Source organism: Aphanomyces astaci, assembly GCF_000520075.1.
Source record: "Aphanomyces astaci strain APO3 unplaced genomic scaffold supercont1.28, whole genome shotgun sequence".
Taxonomy (NCBI): Eukaryota; Oomycota; class Saprolegniomycetes; order Saprolegniales; family Verrucalvaceae; genus Aphanomyces; species Aphanomyces astaci.
In genome coordinates, this window is record NW_009798291.1 from 537,563 (window position 1) to 555,065 (window position 17,503).

The 17,503-nt window shown below is 51.5% G+C and overlaps 12 protein-coding genes across 15 annotated transcripts in view; 4 read left to right on the plus strand and 8 right to left on the minus strand.

The window, feature by feature from the left end:
- Positions 1-299, plus strand: part of H257_10487 (hypothetical protein) — a gene marked incomplete at both ends in the record, with an annotated part of 918 nt that extends 619 nt beyond the window's left edge. The window contains one exon of the mRNA XM_009837049.1: positions 36-299. Coding sequence (XP_009835351.1) covers positions 36-299 — 264 coding nt within the window. The remainder of the gene's footprint in view (positions 1-35) is intronic.
- A 419-nt stretch (positions 300-718) lies between these two features.
- On the minus strand, positions 719-1,237 carry H257_10488 (hypothetical protein; the record flags this gene model as incomplete). The annotated part of the gene is made up of 3 exons (XM_009837050.1): positions 719-940; positions 991-1,098; positions 1,157-1,237. 3 exons carry the CDS (start codon positions 1,235-1,237, stop codon positions 719-721), a joined length of 411 nt encoding a protein of 136 aa, XP_009835352.1.
- A 136-nt stretch (positions 1,238-1,373) lies between these two features.
- H257_10489 (hypothetical protein) lies at positions 1,374-2,574 on the minus strand (the record flags this gene model as incomplete). The annotated part of the gene is made up of 1 exon (XM_009837051.1): positions 1,374-2,574. The coding sequence occupies one exon, from the start codon at positions 2,572-2,574 to the stop codon at positions 1,534-1,536; it is 1,041 nt and encodes a 346-aa protein (XP_009835353.1). The 3' UTR covers positions 1,374-1,533.
- A 924-nt stretch (positions 2,575-3,498) lies between these two features.
- Positions 3,499-4,477, plus strand: H257_10490 (hypothetical protein; the record flags this gene model as incomplete). The annotated part of the gene is made up of 3 exons (XM_009837052.1): positions 3,499-3,520; positions 3,598-3,689; positions 3,743-4,477. 3 exons carry the CDS (start codon positions 3,499-3,501, stop codon positions 4,475-4,477), a joined length of 849 nt encoding a protein of 282 aa, XP_009835354.1.
- Positions 4,478-4,655: 178 nt separating this feature from the next.
- H257_10491 (hypothetical protein) lies at positions 4,656-5,921 on the minus strand. Its single transcript, XM_009837053.1, has 6 exons — positions 5,689-5,921; positions 5,523-5,633; positions 5,324-5,473; positions 5,019-5,252; positions 4,872-4,974; positions 4,656-4,818 (listed from the first exon to the last, which is right to left on the minus strand). Exons 1-6 carry the CDS (start codon positions 5,896-5,898, stop codon positions 4,763-4,765), a joined length of 864 nt encoding a protein of 287 aa, XP_009835355.1. The 5' UTR covers positions 5,899-5,921; the 3' UTR covers positions 4,656-4,762.
- On the minus strand, positions 5,917-7,952 carry H257_10492. Of its 2 annotated transcripts, XM_009837055.1 has the most exons (5): positions 7,427-7,952; positions 7,001-7,373; positions 6,734-6,913; positions 6,186-6,664; positions 5,917-6,112 (listed from the first exon to the last, which is right to left on the minus strand). In XM_009837055.1, exons 1-5 carry the CDS (start codon positions 7,904-7,906, stop codon positions 6,074-6,076), a joined length of 1,551 nt encoding a protein of 516 aa, XP_009835357.1. In that variant the 5' UTR covers positions 7,907-7,952; the 3' UTR covers positions 5,917-6,073. The 2 variants fall into 2 exon arrangements, with proteins under 2 accessions (XP_009835357.1, XP_009835356.1); XM_009837054.1 differs by having other exon boundaries at positions 6,186-6,913.
- Positions 7,953-8,217: 265 nt separating this feature from the next.
- Positions 8,218-8,820, minus strand: H257_10493 (hypothetical protein). Its single transcript, XM_009837056.1, has one exon. It carries the CDS (start codon positions 8,711-8,713, stop codon positions 8,354-8,356), a length of 360 nt encoding a protein of 119 aa, XP_009835358.1. The 5' UTR covers positions 8,714-8,820; the 3' UTR covers positions 8,218-8,353.
- A 373-nt stretch (positions 8,821-9,193) lies between these two features.
- H257_10494 (hypothetical protein) lies at positions 9,194-10,506 on the minus strand. The gene has a single exon (XM_009837057.1). It carries the CDS (start codon positions 9,705-9,707, stop codon positions 9,387-9,389), a length of 321 nt encoding a protein of 106 aa, XP_009835359.1. The 5' UTR covers positions 9,708-10,506; the 3' UTR covers positions 9,194-9,386.
- Positions 10,507-10,908: 402 nt separating this feature from the next.
- Positions 10,909-11,583, minus strand: H257_10495 (hypothetical protein). Its single transcript, XM_009837058.1, has 3 exons — positions 11,477-11,583; positions 11,299-11,417; positions 10,909-11,229 (listed from the first exon to the last, which is right to left on the minus strand). Exons 1-3 carry the CDS (start codon positions 11,548-11,550, stop codon positions 11,039-11,041), a joined length of 384 nt encoding a protein of 127 aa, XP_009835360.1. The 5' UTR covers positions 11,551-11,583; the 3' UTR covers positions 10,909-11,038.
- A 361-nt stretch (positions 11,584-11,944) lies between these two features.
- On the minus strand, positions 11,945-14,029 carry H257_10496 (hypothetical protein). The gene is made up of 7 exons (XM_009837059.1): positions 13,670-14,029; positions 13,324-13,617; positions 13,142-13,267; positions 12,975-13,067; positions 12,716-12,859; positions 12,360-12,653; positions 11,945-12,295 (listed from the first exon to the last, which is right to left on the minus strand). The coding sequence occupies exons 1-7, from the start codon at positions 14,024-14,026 to the stop codon at positions 12,041-12,043; spliced, it is 1,563 nt and encodes a 520-aa protein (XP_009835361.1). The 5' UTR covers positions 14,027-14,029; the 3' UTR covers positions 11,945-12,040.
- A 213-nt stretch (positions 14,030-14,242) lies between these two features.
- On the plus strand, positions 14,243-16,164 carry H257_10497 (hypothetical protein; the record flags this gene model as incomplete). Of its 3 annotated transcripts, XM_009837060.1 has the most annotated exons (12): positions 14,243-14,270; positions 14,314-14,381; positions 14,433-14,475; positions 14,540-14,655; positions 14,700-14,832; positions 14,947-15,065; positions 15,189-15,347; positions 15,459-15,506; positions 15,554-15,692; positions 15,758-15,862; positions 15,914-15,967; positions 16,014-16,164. In XM_009837060.1, the coding sequence occupies 12 exons, from the start codon at positions 14,243-14,245 to the stop codon at positions 16,130-16,132; spliced, it is 1,131 nt and encodes a 376-aa protein (XP_009835362.1). In that variant the 3' UTR covers positions 16,133-16,164. The 3 variants fall into 3 exon arrangements, with proteins under 3 accessions (XP_009835362.1, XP_009835363.1, XP_009835364.1); XM_009837061.1 differs by having other exon boundaries at positions 15,758-15,967; XM_009837062.1 differs by lacking the exons at positions 15,758-15,862; positions 15,914-15,967; positions 16,014-16,164 and having other exon boundaries at positions 15,554-15,743.
- Positions 16,165-16,564: 400 nt separating this feature from the next.
- Positions 16,565-17,503, plus strand: part of H257_10498 (hydroxyacylglutathione hydrolase) — a gene marked incomplete at both ends in the record, with an annotated part of 3,399 nt that continues 2,460 nt past the window's right edge. Inside the window, 3 exons of the mRNA XM_009837063.1 lie at positions 16,565-17,134; positions 17,228-17,246; positions 17,319-17,369. Of these exons, the coding sequence (XP_009835365.1) occupies positions 16,565-17,134; positions 17,228-17,246; positions 17,319-17,369 (640 nt within the window). The remainder of the gene's footprint in view (positions 17,135-17,227; positions 17,247-17,318; positions 17,370-17,503) is intronic.

Consider the following 17,503-nt stretch of genomic DNA (forward strand, 5'->3'; position numbering starts at 1 on the left):
CCCAAGGCAAGATCTGCGCCATCGCGAGTTTCCAGGACAACTTGCCATTCCAAAAGTTGTTTGCCAAGAGCGTCACGTTCGTGTGGGAGCTCATGTTTACTCGTGCTGTGTTCAACACTGAAGACATCATTGAGCAACATCGTCTGCTGAACCAAGTCAGTGCGTTAGTAGACGCCAAGCGACTTCGCACCACGGTGGGCAAGTCACTGGGGACGATCAACGCTGTGAACTTGAAGCTAGCCCATGTGGCTCTGGAAGCGGGCACGGTTGTTGGCAAGTTGGTGCTGTCGGGGTTTTAGTCATGTATATGTATCGATGCAAACTCACACTTGTTGGTTGGTCGCGGTTGCTTGGGATATACTCCTCGTACAAGGTAGTGAACTATGTACCGTAGCCACATTGCATGCAAATTATTTAGAAGTGTTGTGAATTCGCTGTAAACTTCCAAAATTCGCCTTGTTTGTCGAAGCAATATTGAATCACGCCAGCGTTTTCGATTGGTTGAATATACCTTGTCCTATCTTCAAGAGCCAATCAAATCCACTCAAAAATAGATTAGCCAATCGCGTCGATTCGTGATTCGATTTGGCAGCGAGGTTCGATTGGACGGGGTCTGGAAATTCGTATCGAATCCACAATATAATCGCGACTCTTCGCTAAAGTACAGTGCCTCCAGCGTCTGGCTGCTGCCGTTTGGGCACTGTAGCCAATGTCATTGCTAGAAACTATAATCACTGTAGAGACTGTCATTGGTGGCCTTGCGCCAGTACTTGAAGTACGCGTTGTGGTCTGTCTGGTGGGCTTGAATGACGAGCGCAATGTAGGCGATGGGCGGCACCTCCCGGTACTTGGACGGCGTCACCTGTACGAGTTTCATGTACTTTCGGTAGCGCGCAATCGACGCTTCGATCACAACGGGCTGCGACCAGTAGACCCCCATCTGAGCCCCATTTCTCGGACAAACTCCCACAAACGAAATATGCCACGGACCAGGTCCACGTGGTACCGCCTGATCTCACCACCGAGGTACTTGGTCAACTTGGTTCGAATACCGGCTTGGAGTTGGTTGAGGATAGCGCCTCGTTCGGCCAAGTTTTCCTGCGACTGACTTGCCAAATAGCGATTTGGACACTTCGACTTAACCGTCAAGGTGGACATGCGACGGGACAAGTTCCGCCGCGTCCGACGGCAACACAGTAGGGATGGACGAAGCTTTTGGTTTGGTCGCAGTGCTCATGAAGGTGAAAAATTAAAGGTGACGATGAAGTTACATTTGTCCATAGGAGCCCAGGAGATGGGTGGCTCCCATTTCAAAAGTTTGTATGACCAATAAGATTGTACTGGGAACTTCATACTATACACGGTGACGATATGTGAAGAATCGTTAATGTTTGACATGGGGGGGGTCTTTGGAGCCCAAGAGCCAACCTCTCATTAGAGAGGTTCAGCAACTCATCTAAATCTTACCAAGGTTGGATCATACATGTGTACTATTTATTGAATGACAGTACACGAAGACCATAGAGCACTTGGTCAGAATCCCGAGAGGACGACCTTGCCCACGGCGTTGCCCGCTTCCAACGCTGCATGGGCTAGCTTCAAATTCGCAGCGTTGATCATCCCAAACGTCTTGCCTACCGTAGTGCGAAGTCGTTTGGCATCCACCAATGCACTGACTTGGTTCAGCAGATGGTGCTGTTCAATGATGTCGTCGGTGGTGAAGATGGCTCGTGTAAACATGAGCTCCCACACGAACGTGACGCTCTTGGCAAACAACTTTTGGAATGGCAAGTTTTCGTGGGGGGGCAGGATTGCGCAGATCTTGCCTTGAGGTTTGATCACCTCGACAATTGTGTCAAAGTGAGGAGCAAGGTCCGTGAAGACAAGGATGTAGTCGACTTGGGGGAAGCCGAGGGCGGATAGCTGGGACACGATGTCTCCGCGGTGGTTGACGACGTGGTCGGCCCCCAGATCTTTGACCCACGCCTCGGATTCTGGGCGAGACGCCGTCGCGATCACGGTCAAGTCCGTGAGTTGTTTGGCCAGTTGGATGGCAATCGATCCGACTCCTCCAGCGCCGTTGAGGATGAGCACCGATGCATTTTTCTTGGTCGAAGTGGTAGCGGCACCAGCTGATGAAGTCGGAACTCCAAGGCGATGGAACAGGGCTTCCCATGCGGTGATGCTGGTCAGTGGCAAGGCCGCCGCATCCGCAAAGCTGAGGGAGGCGGGTTTGCGGCCCACAATGCGTTCGTCAACGGCGTGGTACTCGGCATTGGTACCGTTACGCGTCCACGTTCCGGCATAGAAGACTTCGTCTCCAACTTTGAAGACGGACGCGTCCGGTCCCACGGCGACAACCACACCGGCGGCATCGTAGCCAAGAATGTTGCAGGTCGACAAGGGGGAATGACCATTGGGGAAGCGAATCGTGCAGTCTACGGGGTTGACAGATACGGCATGAACCTGGACCAGCAGGTCGTGGCCAGCAATGGCGGGTACTGGAACGACGAGGTCAAGGAGGGAGTCGGGGTCATCGATGGGCAAGTGATCGTGGAAACCCACGGCGCGCATGGTAGAAGGGATGGAAGGAGCAGACATGATGTTGATGAGGCACGTTGTTTAATGGCCAAGTTCGACTGGCGATGGAATATCCCGCTTGGATTGCATCTGCCTGTGGTTTGTGTGGTGGCGCTAGGATTACGTCATGTCTGTGATTCATAATGAGTTGATGAAAACCCAGGATTAGACATAGATTTTGGCCAGGTGGTGAAGTTTGTTCGTGAAGGATGCCATATAATTGTACTGTACTGTACATTATACTAGTACTTCGTAGTACTACGTAGTATATAACCTGAATACGGACCAATCTGGTGAATCTGTTACTACGTAGTACCAAACAGAGGTAGTCGCTATAATATCGGATTGGTTAGAGTCCCCGGCGTTTTGTTGCGAGAAAATGGTTGCTGGGCACGAGAAATGTAATACCATTACCTTGAATTTGCTTAGGCAAATGTTGATCTCGTTGCGAGTGCCAGCTAATGGGTTCATCAGGTAGCGTGGGTTTTACCATAAATACTGCTGCATCAGCCTTAATATTGTCTCCACCACACATTTGTACCGTGTACGAAATGAACGTGTTTTTGCCCAAGTTTGATATGTCGCCAAAAATAAGCCAATCAGTGATGAGTATACACAATCACATGGCATGACGTAATCACATAGATCCTTTTTGCTACGTAATCAAGCGGATCTTTTTTGCTACTGGTCTGGCTGTCTATGAAAGCTTGTCAATCAATTCGTTGAAATCAGTGATATACATCAAAACTAGTTAGTGTACCGATGCTTTTTGGCCACATAAAAATCATAAAATTGTAATATTTTTAACTTATCTAAGCGACTGTTCAGCTTCTGAATGTTAATAGAAGTGCCAATTGTTCACTCACTTCACCAAATTGACAACATTCCACCCATCATTCATCAACCTATATATCCATAATGGCACAGGACCAAACACAGCGTACCGACCCTTTATGTCCAGTTCAAGTCCATGCCGTGTCAACAACCCCTTAGACTGTAAAATTCGACGAACGTCAGGTAAAGTTCCTCACTGGTCCCCCAAGGTCCTTGACTACGATGTTGCCGGCGTGGTTTTCGCCGTGGAACCGGACGCTCCGTCTTCAAAGTTGGTGACGAAGTCTTCTATGCCGGAACGTGGACGCGTAACGGTACCAATGCCGAGTACCACGCCGTTGACGAACGCATTGTGGGCCGCAAACCCGCCTCCCTCAGCTTTGCGGATGCGGCGGCCTTGCCACTGACCAGCATCACCGCATGGGAAGCCCTGTTCCATCGCCTTGGAGTTCCGACTTCATCAGCTGGTGCCGCTACCACTTCGACCAAGAAAAATGCATCGGTGCTCATCCTCAACGGCGCTGGAGGAGTCGGATCGATTGCCATCCAACTGGCCAAACAACTCACGGACTTGACCGTGATCGCGACGGCGTCTCGCCCAGAATCCGAGGCGTGGGTCAAAGATCTGGGGGCCGACCACGTCGTCAACCACCGCGGAGACATCGTGTCCCAGCTATCCGCCCTCGGCTTCCCCCAAGTCGACTACATCCTCGTCTTCACGGACCTTCCTCCTCACTTTGACACGATTATCGAGGTGATCAAACCCCAAGGCAAGATCTGCGCCATCGCGAGTTTCCAGGACAACTTGCCGTTCCAAAAGTTGTTTGCCAAGAGCGTCACGTTCGTGTGGGAGCTCATGTTTACTCGTGCTGTGTTCAACACTGAAGACATCATTGAGCAACATCGTCTGCTGAACCAAGTCAGTGCATTGGTGGATGCCAAGCGACTTCGCACTACGGTGGGCAAGACGTTTGGGACGATCAACGCTGCGAATTTGAAGCTAGCCCATGCAGCGTTGGAAGCCCGCACTGTTGTAGGTAAGGTCGTCCTCTCGGGATTCTGACCAAGTGCTGATACAACTTCAGTGTATGAGTGAGTATACATTGGTTGTAGCTGCTCTTAGCATCAATGGTAATCCAGTATGAAGGAAGTCGAGCTCTACTTCGAATGCTTATACTTTTGAGGGTAAGCATCCAATGCCCCCAACCCCCCCCTCTTCAATGAAACTTTCAATTGCCCTTGTTCTTATCGTTGGACCACTGGCGTCGTTGTGTGATTTATTGGCGTTATATTGGCTTATTGAAAGTGGAGGGGGTGACCACCTTTGTCATACGTTGAGAATACCGCCCTAATCGTTACGGCGATGATATTCTGGTGGAAGCTCGCTGGCTTTCTCGATCGATTCTACCCACATACTGTAGCGTTTGTACTTACACAAAATACGGACTTGTACCAACCATAAAATAGCGATGTTGGGCCTTCCGTGGCGGCCAATTTGCGCCGGAGGGTGGCGCCAGCTTGCAATATCCGTGTCGATGGAGGGGGTGGGACCTTCTTCAACTTCACAATAGTCAAATGTCTGTCGGACGGAGTTGTCAACATACTCGAGTCGTCACTGTCATGGGAGGGAGGCGAGCGGGTTTGGTGATCGTCGACGAAGTGTCGAGGGCGTGGAGTGCAATGTCGGCGCGCCGCAGCATTGCTTCGTTGGCTTCGCGCACCTCAAGTTCGCGGCGAGTACGAGGAGAGTGCGTAGTGTCTCCGTATGCCATCAGCGACTCGAGCATGAGTTTTCGCTGATACGATGGAATGAGCGTCTGCAGCGACAATGCCGCGTCCTAGTTCAACGATATGACAATGACGTGGCACTACGGCGGACTACTATGTAAACAAGGACACTCAAGGTTACCCCCAAGTCGCCGTGTTGAGCCATCTGGACGAGCTTTTCCAGAGGATGCACGACGTTCTTGGCATCGCTTTGGCACAAGAGGTCGACGAACTCGTCAAAGCTCAGAGTGCCGTCGCCATTCAAGTCCACTTCATGTAGCAGCTTATGAACCTGCTGTGCTACTATGAGATTCTACAAGAGTTTGTTTTTCAGCTGGGACCTCGTCGAGGGTGTTGGCGTAGCCGAGAACGAGCATCGGCCACGCCAGTTCGGAGACACTGATGCTGCCAGACTTGTCTTGGTCGTACGAGTCAAACCAGTGACGCAAGTGCTGGTGTCACGTAAGAGAGAGAGACTCGTGACGCTTGCCATGTGTTGTGGCGTACCTTGAGATGCGTCGCTTTGTGCTTTACTCTCATGTACGATTTGTGCTTGCGCTTCTTCAGCCACGACATGTCCTCCCCCAACGTGTGAATGGTCCGGTGGTCGTGCATGGCCTCAGCCTGTTTCTGCTTGGACACCTTAGCCTTATCCAGCTGCCGCACCAAGTCCAAGTACGGGTCCACGGAGCCGCCGCTGCGCCGTCGGGCTGTCATGCTGCTTATTGGGTCGATCGATGCAAGGTCCATGAAACAACCGTTACACCAACGAACAAGAATGTTGGTGGTATTCCATCGAATCATGGAAGTCGGTCCCCAGAATGATGGTAAATGATTTCCACCAATGAAAGTTAAACTCGTTACAATCTACTCGACCGCTTGAAAGCCGAGTTCACGGCTTGACGGCAAGGCCTTCAAACATCTCGCCGACCTAAGATAGGAGATTCGTCAGGAGGGGTGCATGCTATCAAGATGATGATGAAGCGACGACAGAGGGGTCGTACCAATTGCTTGGTGGTGGGGAGGAGCTCCGTTGTGGCCGACACACCGCGAAGTGGCGACGCGGGAGGTTGCACTGACGAAGGCGATAGCGCGTCGTGAAAGTCTTCCGAGCTCGTGGATCCGGTGGCGGTGGGGTGGAACGTATTGTCCGGCAACGGAAGGGCGTCATGCGATACAGAGGCGGCGTCTTCCGACTGCCGTGGCGATGGCGGCGCGGACGCAGGAGCGACCGGCACGTCCACAGGAGACAAGCTCGCGTACTTTCCAATCACGTTGAGACCGAGGATCTTTTCATGGATAAAGTCGCCAAGCGCGACGGAATTTTGCATGAGCAGCTTGGTGCATTTGTGTCCGTTGTTGACTTGCAGTTGCCGGATCGAGTTTTCAAACGACATGCCGGCAATCACAACGTCGTTGACAGCGACAATGTGGTTCTCCGGCAAGATATCGACCCAGTCAATGTCGTCGGGGGTGCCTTGGACTAGTCAAAGGACATTCCAGTCGTACGTATATGGAAAAAGGAACCAGTACATAGACATAAAAGCTGTACCGATCCCGATGCGCTTCAATGCAATCGTGGGCTGATCAAAGAACTCGTACTCCGACACACTCTCGACTTCGACCACGCGGTCATACAGGTACAGTTCATATTGAAACACTTCGCCAATCGACGCTTGGACTGACGCCGTGCATCCGCTGGCCACGACCACGCGCGAGATCGTGTTGATGTCTATAAGACCCCACATGAAATCATATATCAAGGGGTGTTTTGGGGGCTGTATAGACTGAACATGGTATGATATATATATATATATACCGCATTTCACGTAGACGAATCGATAGATGCAGGGAAGGACGCTGCCGTAGTCGCACTTGAATGACACTTTGCCAGTGGCGCCGGATGGCACCCCTTGGACAGGTCCGAGTTCGACGCACGTGTCGCCGGATTCGTTGTATATCAGTAGCTGGATGTAGTCCTTGGGCGAATGGTTGGCTGGCACGTCGAGGTCGACGGTTACTATCGACCCCTTCTCGATGTGCCCCCCCAGTCGAATCTCGGCAATCCCGCTCGATCGAAGACTTAACAGCTTGAGCTTGTACTCGCTGGGCCCTGTGACGCGATGAAGGATCCCCGCAGTGTCTTCTGCCACCTTGATCGAGTCCGGGTATCCAGAGTGCAAGAGCAGATCCTGCGCCCACGTAAGCAAGACAACAGCGTCGAGGACATGGAAGAAGCACTCACCTGGGGAAGCAACCCCAGCGAATCTCGGCTTGGGACGGCTCCGTGCTTGAGCAAACACTCGACGGCGGCGTCGTTCTGGGCTTGGCACGCGTAGTGCAACGCAGTCCACCCTTTCTCGTCGCGATGGTCCAAGTTGGCCTGTTTCTCCACGAGGAGGTTGATCATGTCAACAACGACCTGCTTCTTTTGGGCCGCGATCGAGAGCGAATGGCCCGTCGCCGGGTCTGTGTCCGACCCGATAGACGGAAACGCTTCGCTCTCGGACCGTTCACTGATGCCGTCCAGTTGTTGTTGCTGTTGCGGCGTTGGACTAGGCGCCTTGACGACCGGATCGCATCCTGCAGCGACAAGGAGCGCCGTCCGGCCATACTCGTCGACCTTTTCGACGTCTGCCGTCTCTACCGATGCGTGCAAGAGTTCCTTCAGACCCGCGACATCTCCCGTGCGGCACCTATCGTGAACTGACGCGCTGTTGCCCATGATGATGACGAGGAAGGAACGTTTGATGGATCGATCTCCCAATCACGACAATGATTTTCAGGGGAGAATGCCCGACGAGGAACAATGTGATTGGTTGGTGACGACGAATCAAAAGCCTTAAATCCCTGGAAATTCCTAAATCTAACCAATCAGTGTCGAGTTGAAGCTTACGCCCGCCCTCGCGATCCAACCCCATGAGCATGCAACAAATAAGTGCAAGGACGAGATGTCATCATGCTGGATGACTCAGGAATTCCTGCATGGAGAAAGGCAGCACATGTGAAGCAAGTGGATACAGAAAACACCGACGGTAGGCAACGGAACAACGCGTGTGTGATTTTTAGGGTTTACGAGGGGTGTAAGAGGCATGGAAGTCGTCGGTCGTGCCAAAGGAGGCGGCAGTGGTGGCACCACAGACGACTCTACGTCGTTCGTTCGTTCATTCGTTCACGTGGAAGAGCACAATTGCGTGAGCTCTTCGTCTTCAGACAAGGGGTCGTCGTCGTCGTCGTCCATGAAGTCGGTTGTGGAGCGCTCCGACGCAGACGACAGCGGTCGACCTTCGTCTACCCAGGAGGAAGCTTCATGAACCATGCTCATGTCACTTCCTAGCATGAGCCCGTCAAAGCAGCTTTCCAACGGCAGCTCGTCGTGCATGGGTGGTTCGATCGGTCGCCACGAGCTGCGGCTGGCGTGCACCCGCTCCAGCGCCGTGGCATGGTCCCGCATCACCTTGCCTCCACGATAGCGCTTGGGCTGCGGTACCACGAGCTGCTGCTCCGCCGAAGGTGATGGTTGCTTTCCCATACACTGATCCGATCCGCTCCGATTGGGAGTGATATGGGGAATGGTATGAAAACGTATCGAGGGATATGTACAGTGTATGTCAGTATTACAAGGGAATATCAGCCACGTCATTGATTAAATTGGGAATAGCGTTCTTAAAATGAGGGGATATGGACGACCCAAGATCAAGCGAACACGTTTGCCTCGTTAGATACCACGCAATACAAAGCCAAAGTAAAGTGGACAATCCGAGTTTACAGTCCCATCTCATCTTAAGGTTATCGACCAACGCCGAGTTGCTACATACATGCGCATGTGAAGGCCAAGTGGAATCGACGGGTCCAACGTGCACTTAGATGTTGCGCAATACAAGAAATAAGCTTGGTTCGTAGCGAGTACTAGTATGTATGTAGGTGCATCATCGACCGACCCCTTGTCTTAACGTTATCTTGATTGGTGTTGTCATGTGGGGCTGTCATTTTTGCATTCGCGTGTTCGTCACTTTTACCAATTTTCACATGGATTTCGAGGTTTTTTTGCATTTTTTCTACCAAAATAGACTTGTAAATTGCACCATGGGTTGTGGTCTCATTCTATCCCCAACTTGCCTTTCATTGGCTAAAACAACCATAATTTCTAAACGACGTGGGTTGTGTGTGACATTCGACATATCATGGCGGAAGTCCTTTGCACTTCATTGGAGATCGAAGCGCGATGGTGTGTGTTGCCGCCGTGGATCCGCACGGCGTTGCTGCATCGCGCAAAGAACGACCCGTCGCTTTCTTCCCTGGCCCGCCACGCCGTCTTCTTGGCGCATCATGCACACTTGACCGTCCATCGTCGTCTCTCGACGCCATCTCGCCATGCAGTACCCTCTCAACCCAAGTACTTTAGCCTCCTTCTGGAGGAAGCTCCACAAGAACATAACCCGTCGCACCCGCCTCGACGCATTGTGCTCCTTCACGGGTGGCACATGAGCCACAAGGATTGGAAGCAAACTGCGCGGAAGCTCCATCGCATCCACGGCTTCTCAGTCCTCCTCGTCGACTTTATCGGCCACGGCCATTCTCCGTACCTGTCCTCGTACGATGAGCACGTCCCGGCCTTGCTTGTCCACCAGGTCCGCGACGCCGTCGTCCGGGCCAACTGGCACTCCGATCCATCCGTCAAGGTCACGTTTGCCGGGATCTCCATGGGGGGCGCCGTCTCACTTCGCTACGCGCAGTTGTATCCGTCCAATGTGTATGCCTTATTAGCACTAGTGTTGTATCTGTTTATATGTGTGTATCCTCTTCCATAGCGACAAGATCATCCTGTTGTCGGCAGCTGGCATGCCAGTCACGCGGTTCTACGCCATCACGCCGTACACCGGGCCTCTAACCCTCGCCCTCGTACGTCGCATGAATGCACTTTGCCGCCGCCATCCGACCATTGCATACTGGATCAACGCCATCCCCGTGCTCCACAAAGCATTTAGCCACATCCACCTCGTGCAGCACGCCCCCACCCACCAAGTACACCCCCGACACCTCGACCGCCTCCTCTCTCGATTCGTGTCGGCCGCCGTCTGGGCACATGTGGACATGCTGCATCCGCTGCAATTGGAGCTGTTCCCGACGTCGTTGCGAGTGCGCATCGTGCCGTGGGTAAACCACGCGCTGTTTTGCAAAGTAATTGATCTCCTGCAACTCGATCAAGACATCGATCTGTGGACAACTGGTCGTAGATCTGCCACACCTCAATTCTGTAAACAAGTGTAGATACTAACTAACGTTATTATGTAATCAAAGGGTACTTATTGTGCATCGCACCCACATTTGGACTTGAGAGTCATTTCGCCAAATAGCTTTCGAATCTATTTGATCCTATTTAAGCTTGTACACACTATACTTCTATACAACGATTCGTAGATATGTGGTTTTGCCCAATGCGGAGGGGTCAAACGTTTGGATTGGCAGAAAGTGGACAAGACGTGATTTGATTGGCTTAGGTGGTTCTTTAATGGATTCACCTAAGCTACAGTTTCGAGTCGATTTGACAATATTAATACAACAAAAAACATATATTATTAATAGTAACGTTATGCCTGGAAACAAATACATGTGGGCAACCTCTCCTAATAATGTCATTATACACTGTAAACCTATTCTCCTAATAATAATGTCATATTCACAAGGCGACGGAGTACAGACCCTGCGCCTGGAAAGGTACTAGTAGTAGAGTGACAGTAGTTGTATTAGTATTAATGTACTGGGGGTACACTGTCGATGTTTGCCAGGCCAGTAGCATGCCATCAATTGGATCTGCATGTACATACATAGTATTCGTACACGGGACACGCGAGCTCTACTTTCGACGGCGCAGCTGCGCTCGCGCTTCGTTGAGCATGAGTCCGTAAAACAGTTTGTAATCCATCGACGCCACCAACCGATCCACAAACCACTTGTATGTCTCGGCACTCGGGCTCGACGACTCGATGGCCTGCTCGCATGCCGCGTAAAAGTCCTTGGAACTCACGTCTTCCTTGTCGAGAAACCCTACACAACAGCAACATCAACCGCCGCCACCACCACCACCACCAACGACAACCATCGGGTGTACTGTACCTTGAATACGACCTTCAAACAGCGCCAGGTACTCGGCATGCAACTCCTTGTACTCGTGCTTGTGCTCGACGTCGTCCGACTTGGACTCGGCCGCGTCACCAAACGACGCCGCATGCTCCCTAACCATCATGACAGGTTGTTGTTGAAGAGAGGTCCAGTTAGTGGCCGCCGGACGTACGCGGCAAAGTCGTCAAACGCGCGCTCAAACGCAGGTGTCGCGCAGTACTCTGCCGCTCGCTGGAGAATCGACATGCTGAGCAGAACTTTACTGGCGGTTGTAGCTGTTGTGGCGACCGTTTCACTGTGCTGGCAATTTCAACCAATCATCGATCAGGGTACGTTCAAAATGACCAATTTGTAAACCATACATTGCAGAAGCAAATACTTCGAAGTAAGCAAACACTACATAACGCTAGTAACTGTAAGTACTAACGAGTAAGTAGTATTTTATTAGCAGTAGCTGATACATGTATAATAATAGAATCAATGATATCTCTCGTAGTGTACTACAGTATTAATAGTATTAGAGAATACTATTAATAGTATGTATTACTGTAATACCGGGTATCTGTATATTACCGTCACAATCTATATTCATGGAACACGATTCCTCTTGGAGTACTTACTACTGAAGTAGAGACTTTTACCGATATATTGTTTGCCATCATTACGTACAGTATTCATAGTAATACACTGCACTTGTTAAATAAACGTAGATCTACGACGATATCATCACTGGTATCTAGGCTTGGGTGGTTCTGTACAAGACCAACTCGTCGTTGGCCAACGTAGCTAAAACCCCCATCGTCGGCCCTGCCCAGCCATGCTGGACGTCCACGATGGGTTGAGGGGCATCGATATGGCGCACCACGGATGACGTGGCAACATCCCATAGCTTCAATTCATGGGCCCCCACATCCCCCGATCCCACAACGACGTCGCCGCCGCCGCTGGACCATATCGCGGCTCGCGTGATGGCGCTGGGGGTCACGTGGCCCTACCCCCCCCATTATCAACATCAGTCGTTTTTTTTATTTCGACCCACCCCCCTCCCTCCCTACCTGCAACACGCCGTCGGCTTCGGTTTCCACGAGCCCGTCGTCAGGGTTGTGACGCAACGACACGACGAAATGCTGCGCAGGACTCGTCGTCGTCGTCGAATAAGAGGAGGATGTGCTGGTTGCCGTCGTCGTCGTCGTGGTTCGCGTGGACACGACCAGCTGACTGGGCGTTTGGGGGTTGTTTGCCATGGCGCAGCAGTGCTTGATGTCCATATGCATGTGGTGAACCAAAGACTGGGCCGATTCGGCTGCGGCCCAGATCGAGACCCCGCTGAACGTGGCGGCGACCACGACCTAGCCATGCATCATATCCTGGCGGAGGTGGACTTTTGGCTAGAATGCGATTGCTTTGGTACCGGCGTGTGCATCGGCTCCAACACCAACGACCGCACGGCGTGGACAGGTTGTTTAAAGTGATGGGTCAACGAATCTGCCACTTCAGCGCCTGGTTTGCGCATGTCGAAGCGCGACAGCGTGCCGTTCTGGTGGCCGACCCAAATCTACAAACAACATTGTATGTATGGGGTGCTACGAATATATCCAGTCATGTTTGGGTCTACATTCGGTCACCTTTTGTTAGGAAAGGAAAGAAAATCGATCACGTTTTGTGAATACCTGATGCGCGTTGGACGCGTCCCAGCAGCACGACCAACCGTGGCGGCCTGGCATGTCAAAGTGCAAGATGGAGCGTTGGGCCATTGTACTTGTCTGAAAGAAACGATCTCGTCATCATATTACTTGATCACGTCATCACTACTAGATCACGTCATCGAGGTTCGTACAATGTGCAGTTTGCCGTCCATGGCGGTCGTGGCCACGTATTTGCTGTCGGCACTCACAGCGACGTCGCGGATGGCCAGTCGATGCAGCGGAATCGACGCGCGATGTTGAATGTCCAAGAGACTCACCTAGTCATATTCCATGAAAGAGGGCTTGCCACGTCATAGTATGAGATTTAGTATACCTGCAAGAGTCCATGGGAGTCTGGGCCGAGTTTGGTTCCCACGCCGAGCAGGTCGCCGCGCAGGGAGATGGCGCAGACACGCGAGTCCGAGCACACAATGGATGCGAACTTGGCATATGCCCATGTCGCAGGTCGGGCAGCACTCTGGGAGGACGAGGGGGGCGGCGGCGGCAGCGCCATGGACTTGAGCATCGAGTTCTCTTCCAGCAGCTCCATGACACGGTTTTTGTGCTTGTCGTATTCCAGTTGGAGCGCGGCATGCTGGAGTTTGAGCTTGGCCACCTCCATTTCGATCTAATCATCAAAGTCGTGAGGAGCGTTGATGGATGGCAGGTGTCGGACATACGGCGGAGCGCGCAGCCTTTTCGGCCAGGTACTTCTGGTTGAATTCTTCCTGCCGACTGTTGTCCACGACAGAGACCGAGTCGGTGAAGAGCACGCGCACGTCGTTTCGCTTCACCGCCTGGCTGCACACGGGACAGGTCTTGCTCTGTTTAACCCATCGCTCGATGCAACTTTGGCCAAACAAGTGGCCGCACGCGAGACTCGCCAGACGATGCTCCCCACTGGTCACACACTTCTCGCAGCAGATCGTACACTCCGTGGCATGTATGCTAGGCTCCGGCTCATCTTCCGTCAGGTCAACGTCGTCGTCATTCGAATCGGCGGCGGTGCCGCGCCGAAGCCGCCTTCGCTTGGACATGTTTTTTGCCGATGTGTTCATCTCCACAACGAGAACCAATCAGAGGCGTCGATTGTATTAAACGCTTTTAGTGTTTTACGACGCTAAACTTGAAAAATCATGGTGGTTTACAGTTACAGTTAACGCAGTCTGTCAATGCAAGGGTCACTGACGTTTTTTATTTACCCAATAAAAGAGTTAAAATGTCAAAATACGTTATTCAAATTTTATTGCAGCATGCCTGATGTGTACGCATGGGGATCAGGCAAGTCGACGGTGTTGTGGCATCTCTCGTGATAGATTCCTAGGCTCCTCGGGACAACTGGGCACGCGCGATGAATTAGACTATGCGGTGCCGGTGAAAGTAGACCTGGAGGTAGATGCCCGTCCTCTGTCCACACCTTCAATCAACCGCCATGTCGAGTAGGCTGAGCTTGTCACCGTGACCACTGGCGGAGGTCACAGCGCAGGTATGTCGTTTGTGTGCTACGATACGTCCATTGTCTGCGCGATGGAATGACGCACTGCGTGCAGGATGGACGGCAAGTGGACAACTCTACACATGGGGCGACGACAGTCATGGTCAGTTGGGGCGTGTATCATCATCATTGTCGTCGCCACTGCGCGTTCAGCATGTCGAGGGATTGCCTGTATGAACCAGCCTTGCATGATCTTGTCCTTATCCTGCATGTAGCCGATTCAGGTTGCGAGCTGTGGCTGGTGGCACACCGTGGCCATATCCCAATGCGCCGACGACAGTACCAGCAGCACCACCAGCACACAAGTGTTTGCCTGGGGTCACGGCCATCCTTGCAACCACACAACTGGTACTAAAATATGACTGACGTTATCACGACAACGTCACTCGTCCACTTGGACGATTGGTCGTACATAGTTGCTCTATGTTAGCAACGTGTAATGATGCCATATTGTACATCCAGGGATTGCTTTCAAGCCAAACAAGAAGGTGCCGTTGATGGCAGCATTTCCATCGTCTGTTCGCATCACAAGTGTATCGTGTGGCTGGAAGCATTCGCTCTTGGCCACCCGCGATGGACGGGTTCGTACACTGGTCTAAATACTGCAACACGTCATTCGTGTGTCGTCCATGATAACGTGTCCATCCAATCATAGTAGAAAAAATATATGTCACGATGGATAACGTCGTCGCAATATATGTTAGGTATTTGCATGGGGCAAAGGTCGTTCTGGGGAGCTGGCCATGGGGCCCCATGTCACAGATGTGGCGGTGCCGACGGTGGTGCCGTCATTGACAGGTCAACCCATCCGACGGGTCTGTTGCGGGTGGCAGCACTCGGTGTTCCTCACCGATCTCGGCCACGTTCGTAACTACCTTCAAATAGTGTGACCGAATTTCTCCATCATATATCTCTCAAATAGTGTGATCGATCTTCCCCATTGTATCCCTCAAAGATGCTATGTTGCATCATAGGTGTGGACCAGTGGCAGCAACAAGCACGGCCAACTTGGTGTGGCAAATGTATGTCATACTATGTCACATTGAAGTTGAATGTTGTGACGTGGCAGAGTCTGCGTGGGTTTGAACCCTGTCGGGCGTTGATCGATGACGTGATCGATGACGTGGCTGTGGGGTGGCATCACGTGGTCTGCATTGGCCAAAGCGGCGTTGTCTATTCATGGGGCAAAGGGGATTTGGGTCAATTGGGTACGTGATGTTCCATCTTAACACAAATATATATATAATCAGTACATCATCACATGCATCGAAAGGGTCTGGAGTGTTCGAGTCGACGTCCACTCCGCAGCCAATTCCAGTGGGCGATCGTACAAGTCCCATCGTCCAAGTTGCCAGTGGGTCAGAACATTCTCTGTTTGGTAGTACATTTGCGTACTTTTGGAAATATGTTGTATACATGTGCGATGTAGTGACGGCCGCCGGGGACGTCTATTCGTGTGGATGGGGCGAGCACGGAAATCTGGGTATGATTGGATGTGATGACGTGTAGTGACATATATGTCACTATAGGACATGACGACACTGCTAACGTGGCGTCGCCCACAAAGGTGGAGTACTTTTATGCCCGACGTGTGCGTATCGAACGCTGTGTTGCTGCGGGCGCAGTGTCCATTGCCATAACGCACTAATGTCAAATGTCCAATACATTTCTGGGTCACTCGACTCGAATCTACGTTGGTTGCTTGTGCATACTCTACTTTTATCTATAGCCAGTAAACCTTCGGATCATTCTTTCCCCGACTCAAAGTCAACGCGCTCTATTACTATAACGCATTCTTCGCGGAAGGCATATATATATATTGTGCCAACGCATGTTGGGTCCTATATACTACGTAGTACTTTGAAGTAGTACCATATTAGTACTTCGAGGTATTACAGTAGTTCGGGTGACCCAGAGCAGAAAATTAGAGTGACCCAGGTGAAATAGAACTTCTTGGAGAAGCTCAAGGTATCTCTGGTCACTTGACTATAATCCGTGGAAGTTCCCTCTGTAACATTTACTGGTAAAGATGATATTCACGTTAATTTAATTTGGACACAAAGCACATTCAAGTTTTTTCATGGCGGTGGTGTTGTACGTGGTGGGGCTGGCGCTGGCGGCCCTCGCCGTGCGCATCTACTTCTTGGGGTCGAAGAAAGCTCTGATCAACTGGATCGCGAACTCGTCCATCTTCTACTATATGTACAAGCGACAGCTCGCCGCGCACCATGCGTCACCAGACTTCAACGTGACGTCGTTCGAGACGACGATCCTCGACGGCGCCGCGACCGTCGTGACGATCCCGTTTCTCCAAGACAACTTTGCGTACATTCTGTTCGACCATGCCACGGGTGAGTGCGCCGCCGTGGACGTCGCCGACCCCCAAGTCGTGCTGAACGTGTGGCGCGCATTGGTCGCCCATCGCTCGCCGCCGTCGCATCCGTTGACGCTCAAGTACATCCTCACGACCCACAAGCACTTCGACCATGCAGGAGGGAATCGCAAGCTCAAGGCGGCATTGACCTCCGCGACCATCGTCGGCGGCGTCCTCGATAGCGTCCAAGGGTCCACCAAGCAAACCTGGCATGGCGACAAGCTCAAAGTCGGCAGTCTCACCGTCGAGACATTGGCCGTGCCTTGTCATACAATGGTAATCCCCATATATATACTGTATATACTCTTGTGCTTCTATCATTGTAAGTGATTGAAATATAAGGTCATTTTGGATATGATACACTATTAGGGCCACGTGGCGTATTATGGTACAGTACTCCTCTATTTCCTACCTTTTCATATTTCCTGTGACACAGTTCTATCGTGTGTATTGTTGGTAGTGTCCGCCACCAACCACACTGGCCACGGCTGCGTGTTCACTGGAGATACATGTACGTAACACATATCGTTTAATATATATATATATATATATATTGTCCTTTTACCCAAAATGTAGACTTTTGTGCTGAAACGCCAAATCTATCGATCGATTCTTTGTACTGAAATTTGTATGTAAAAAGATGCC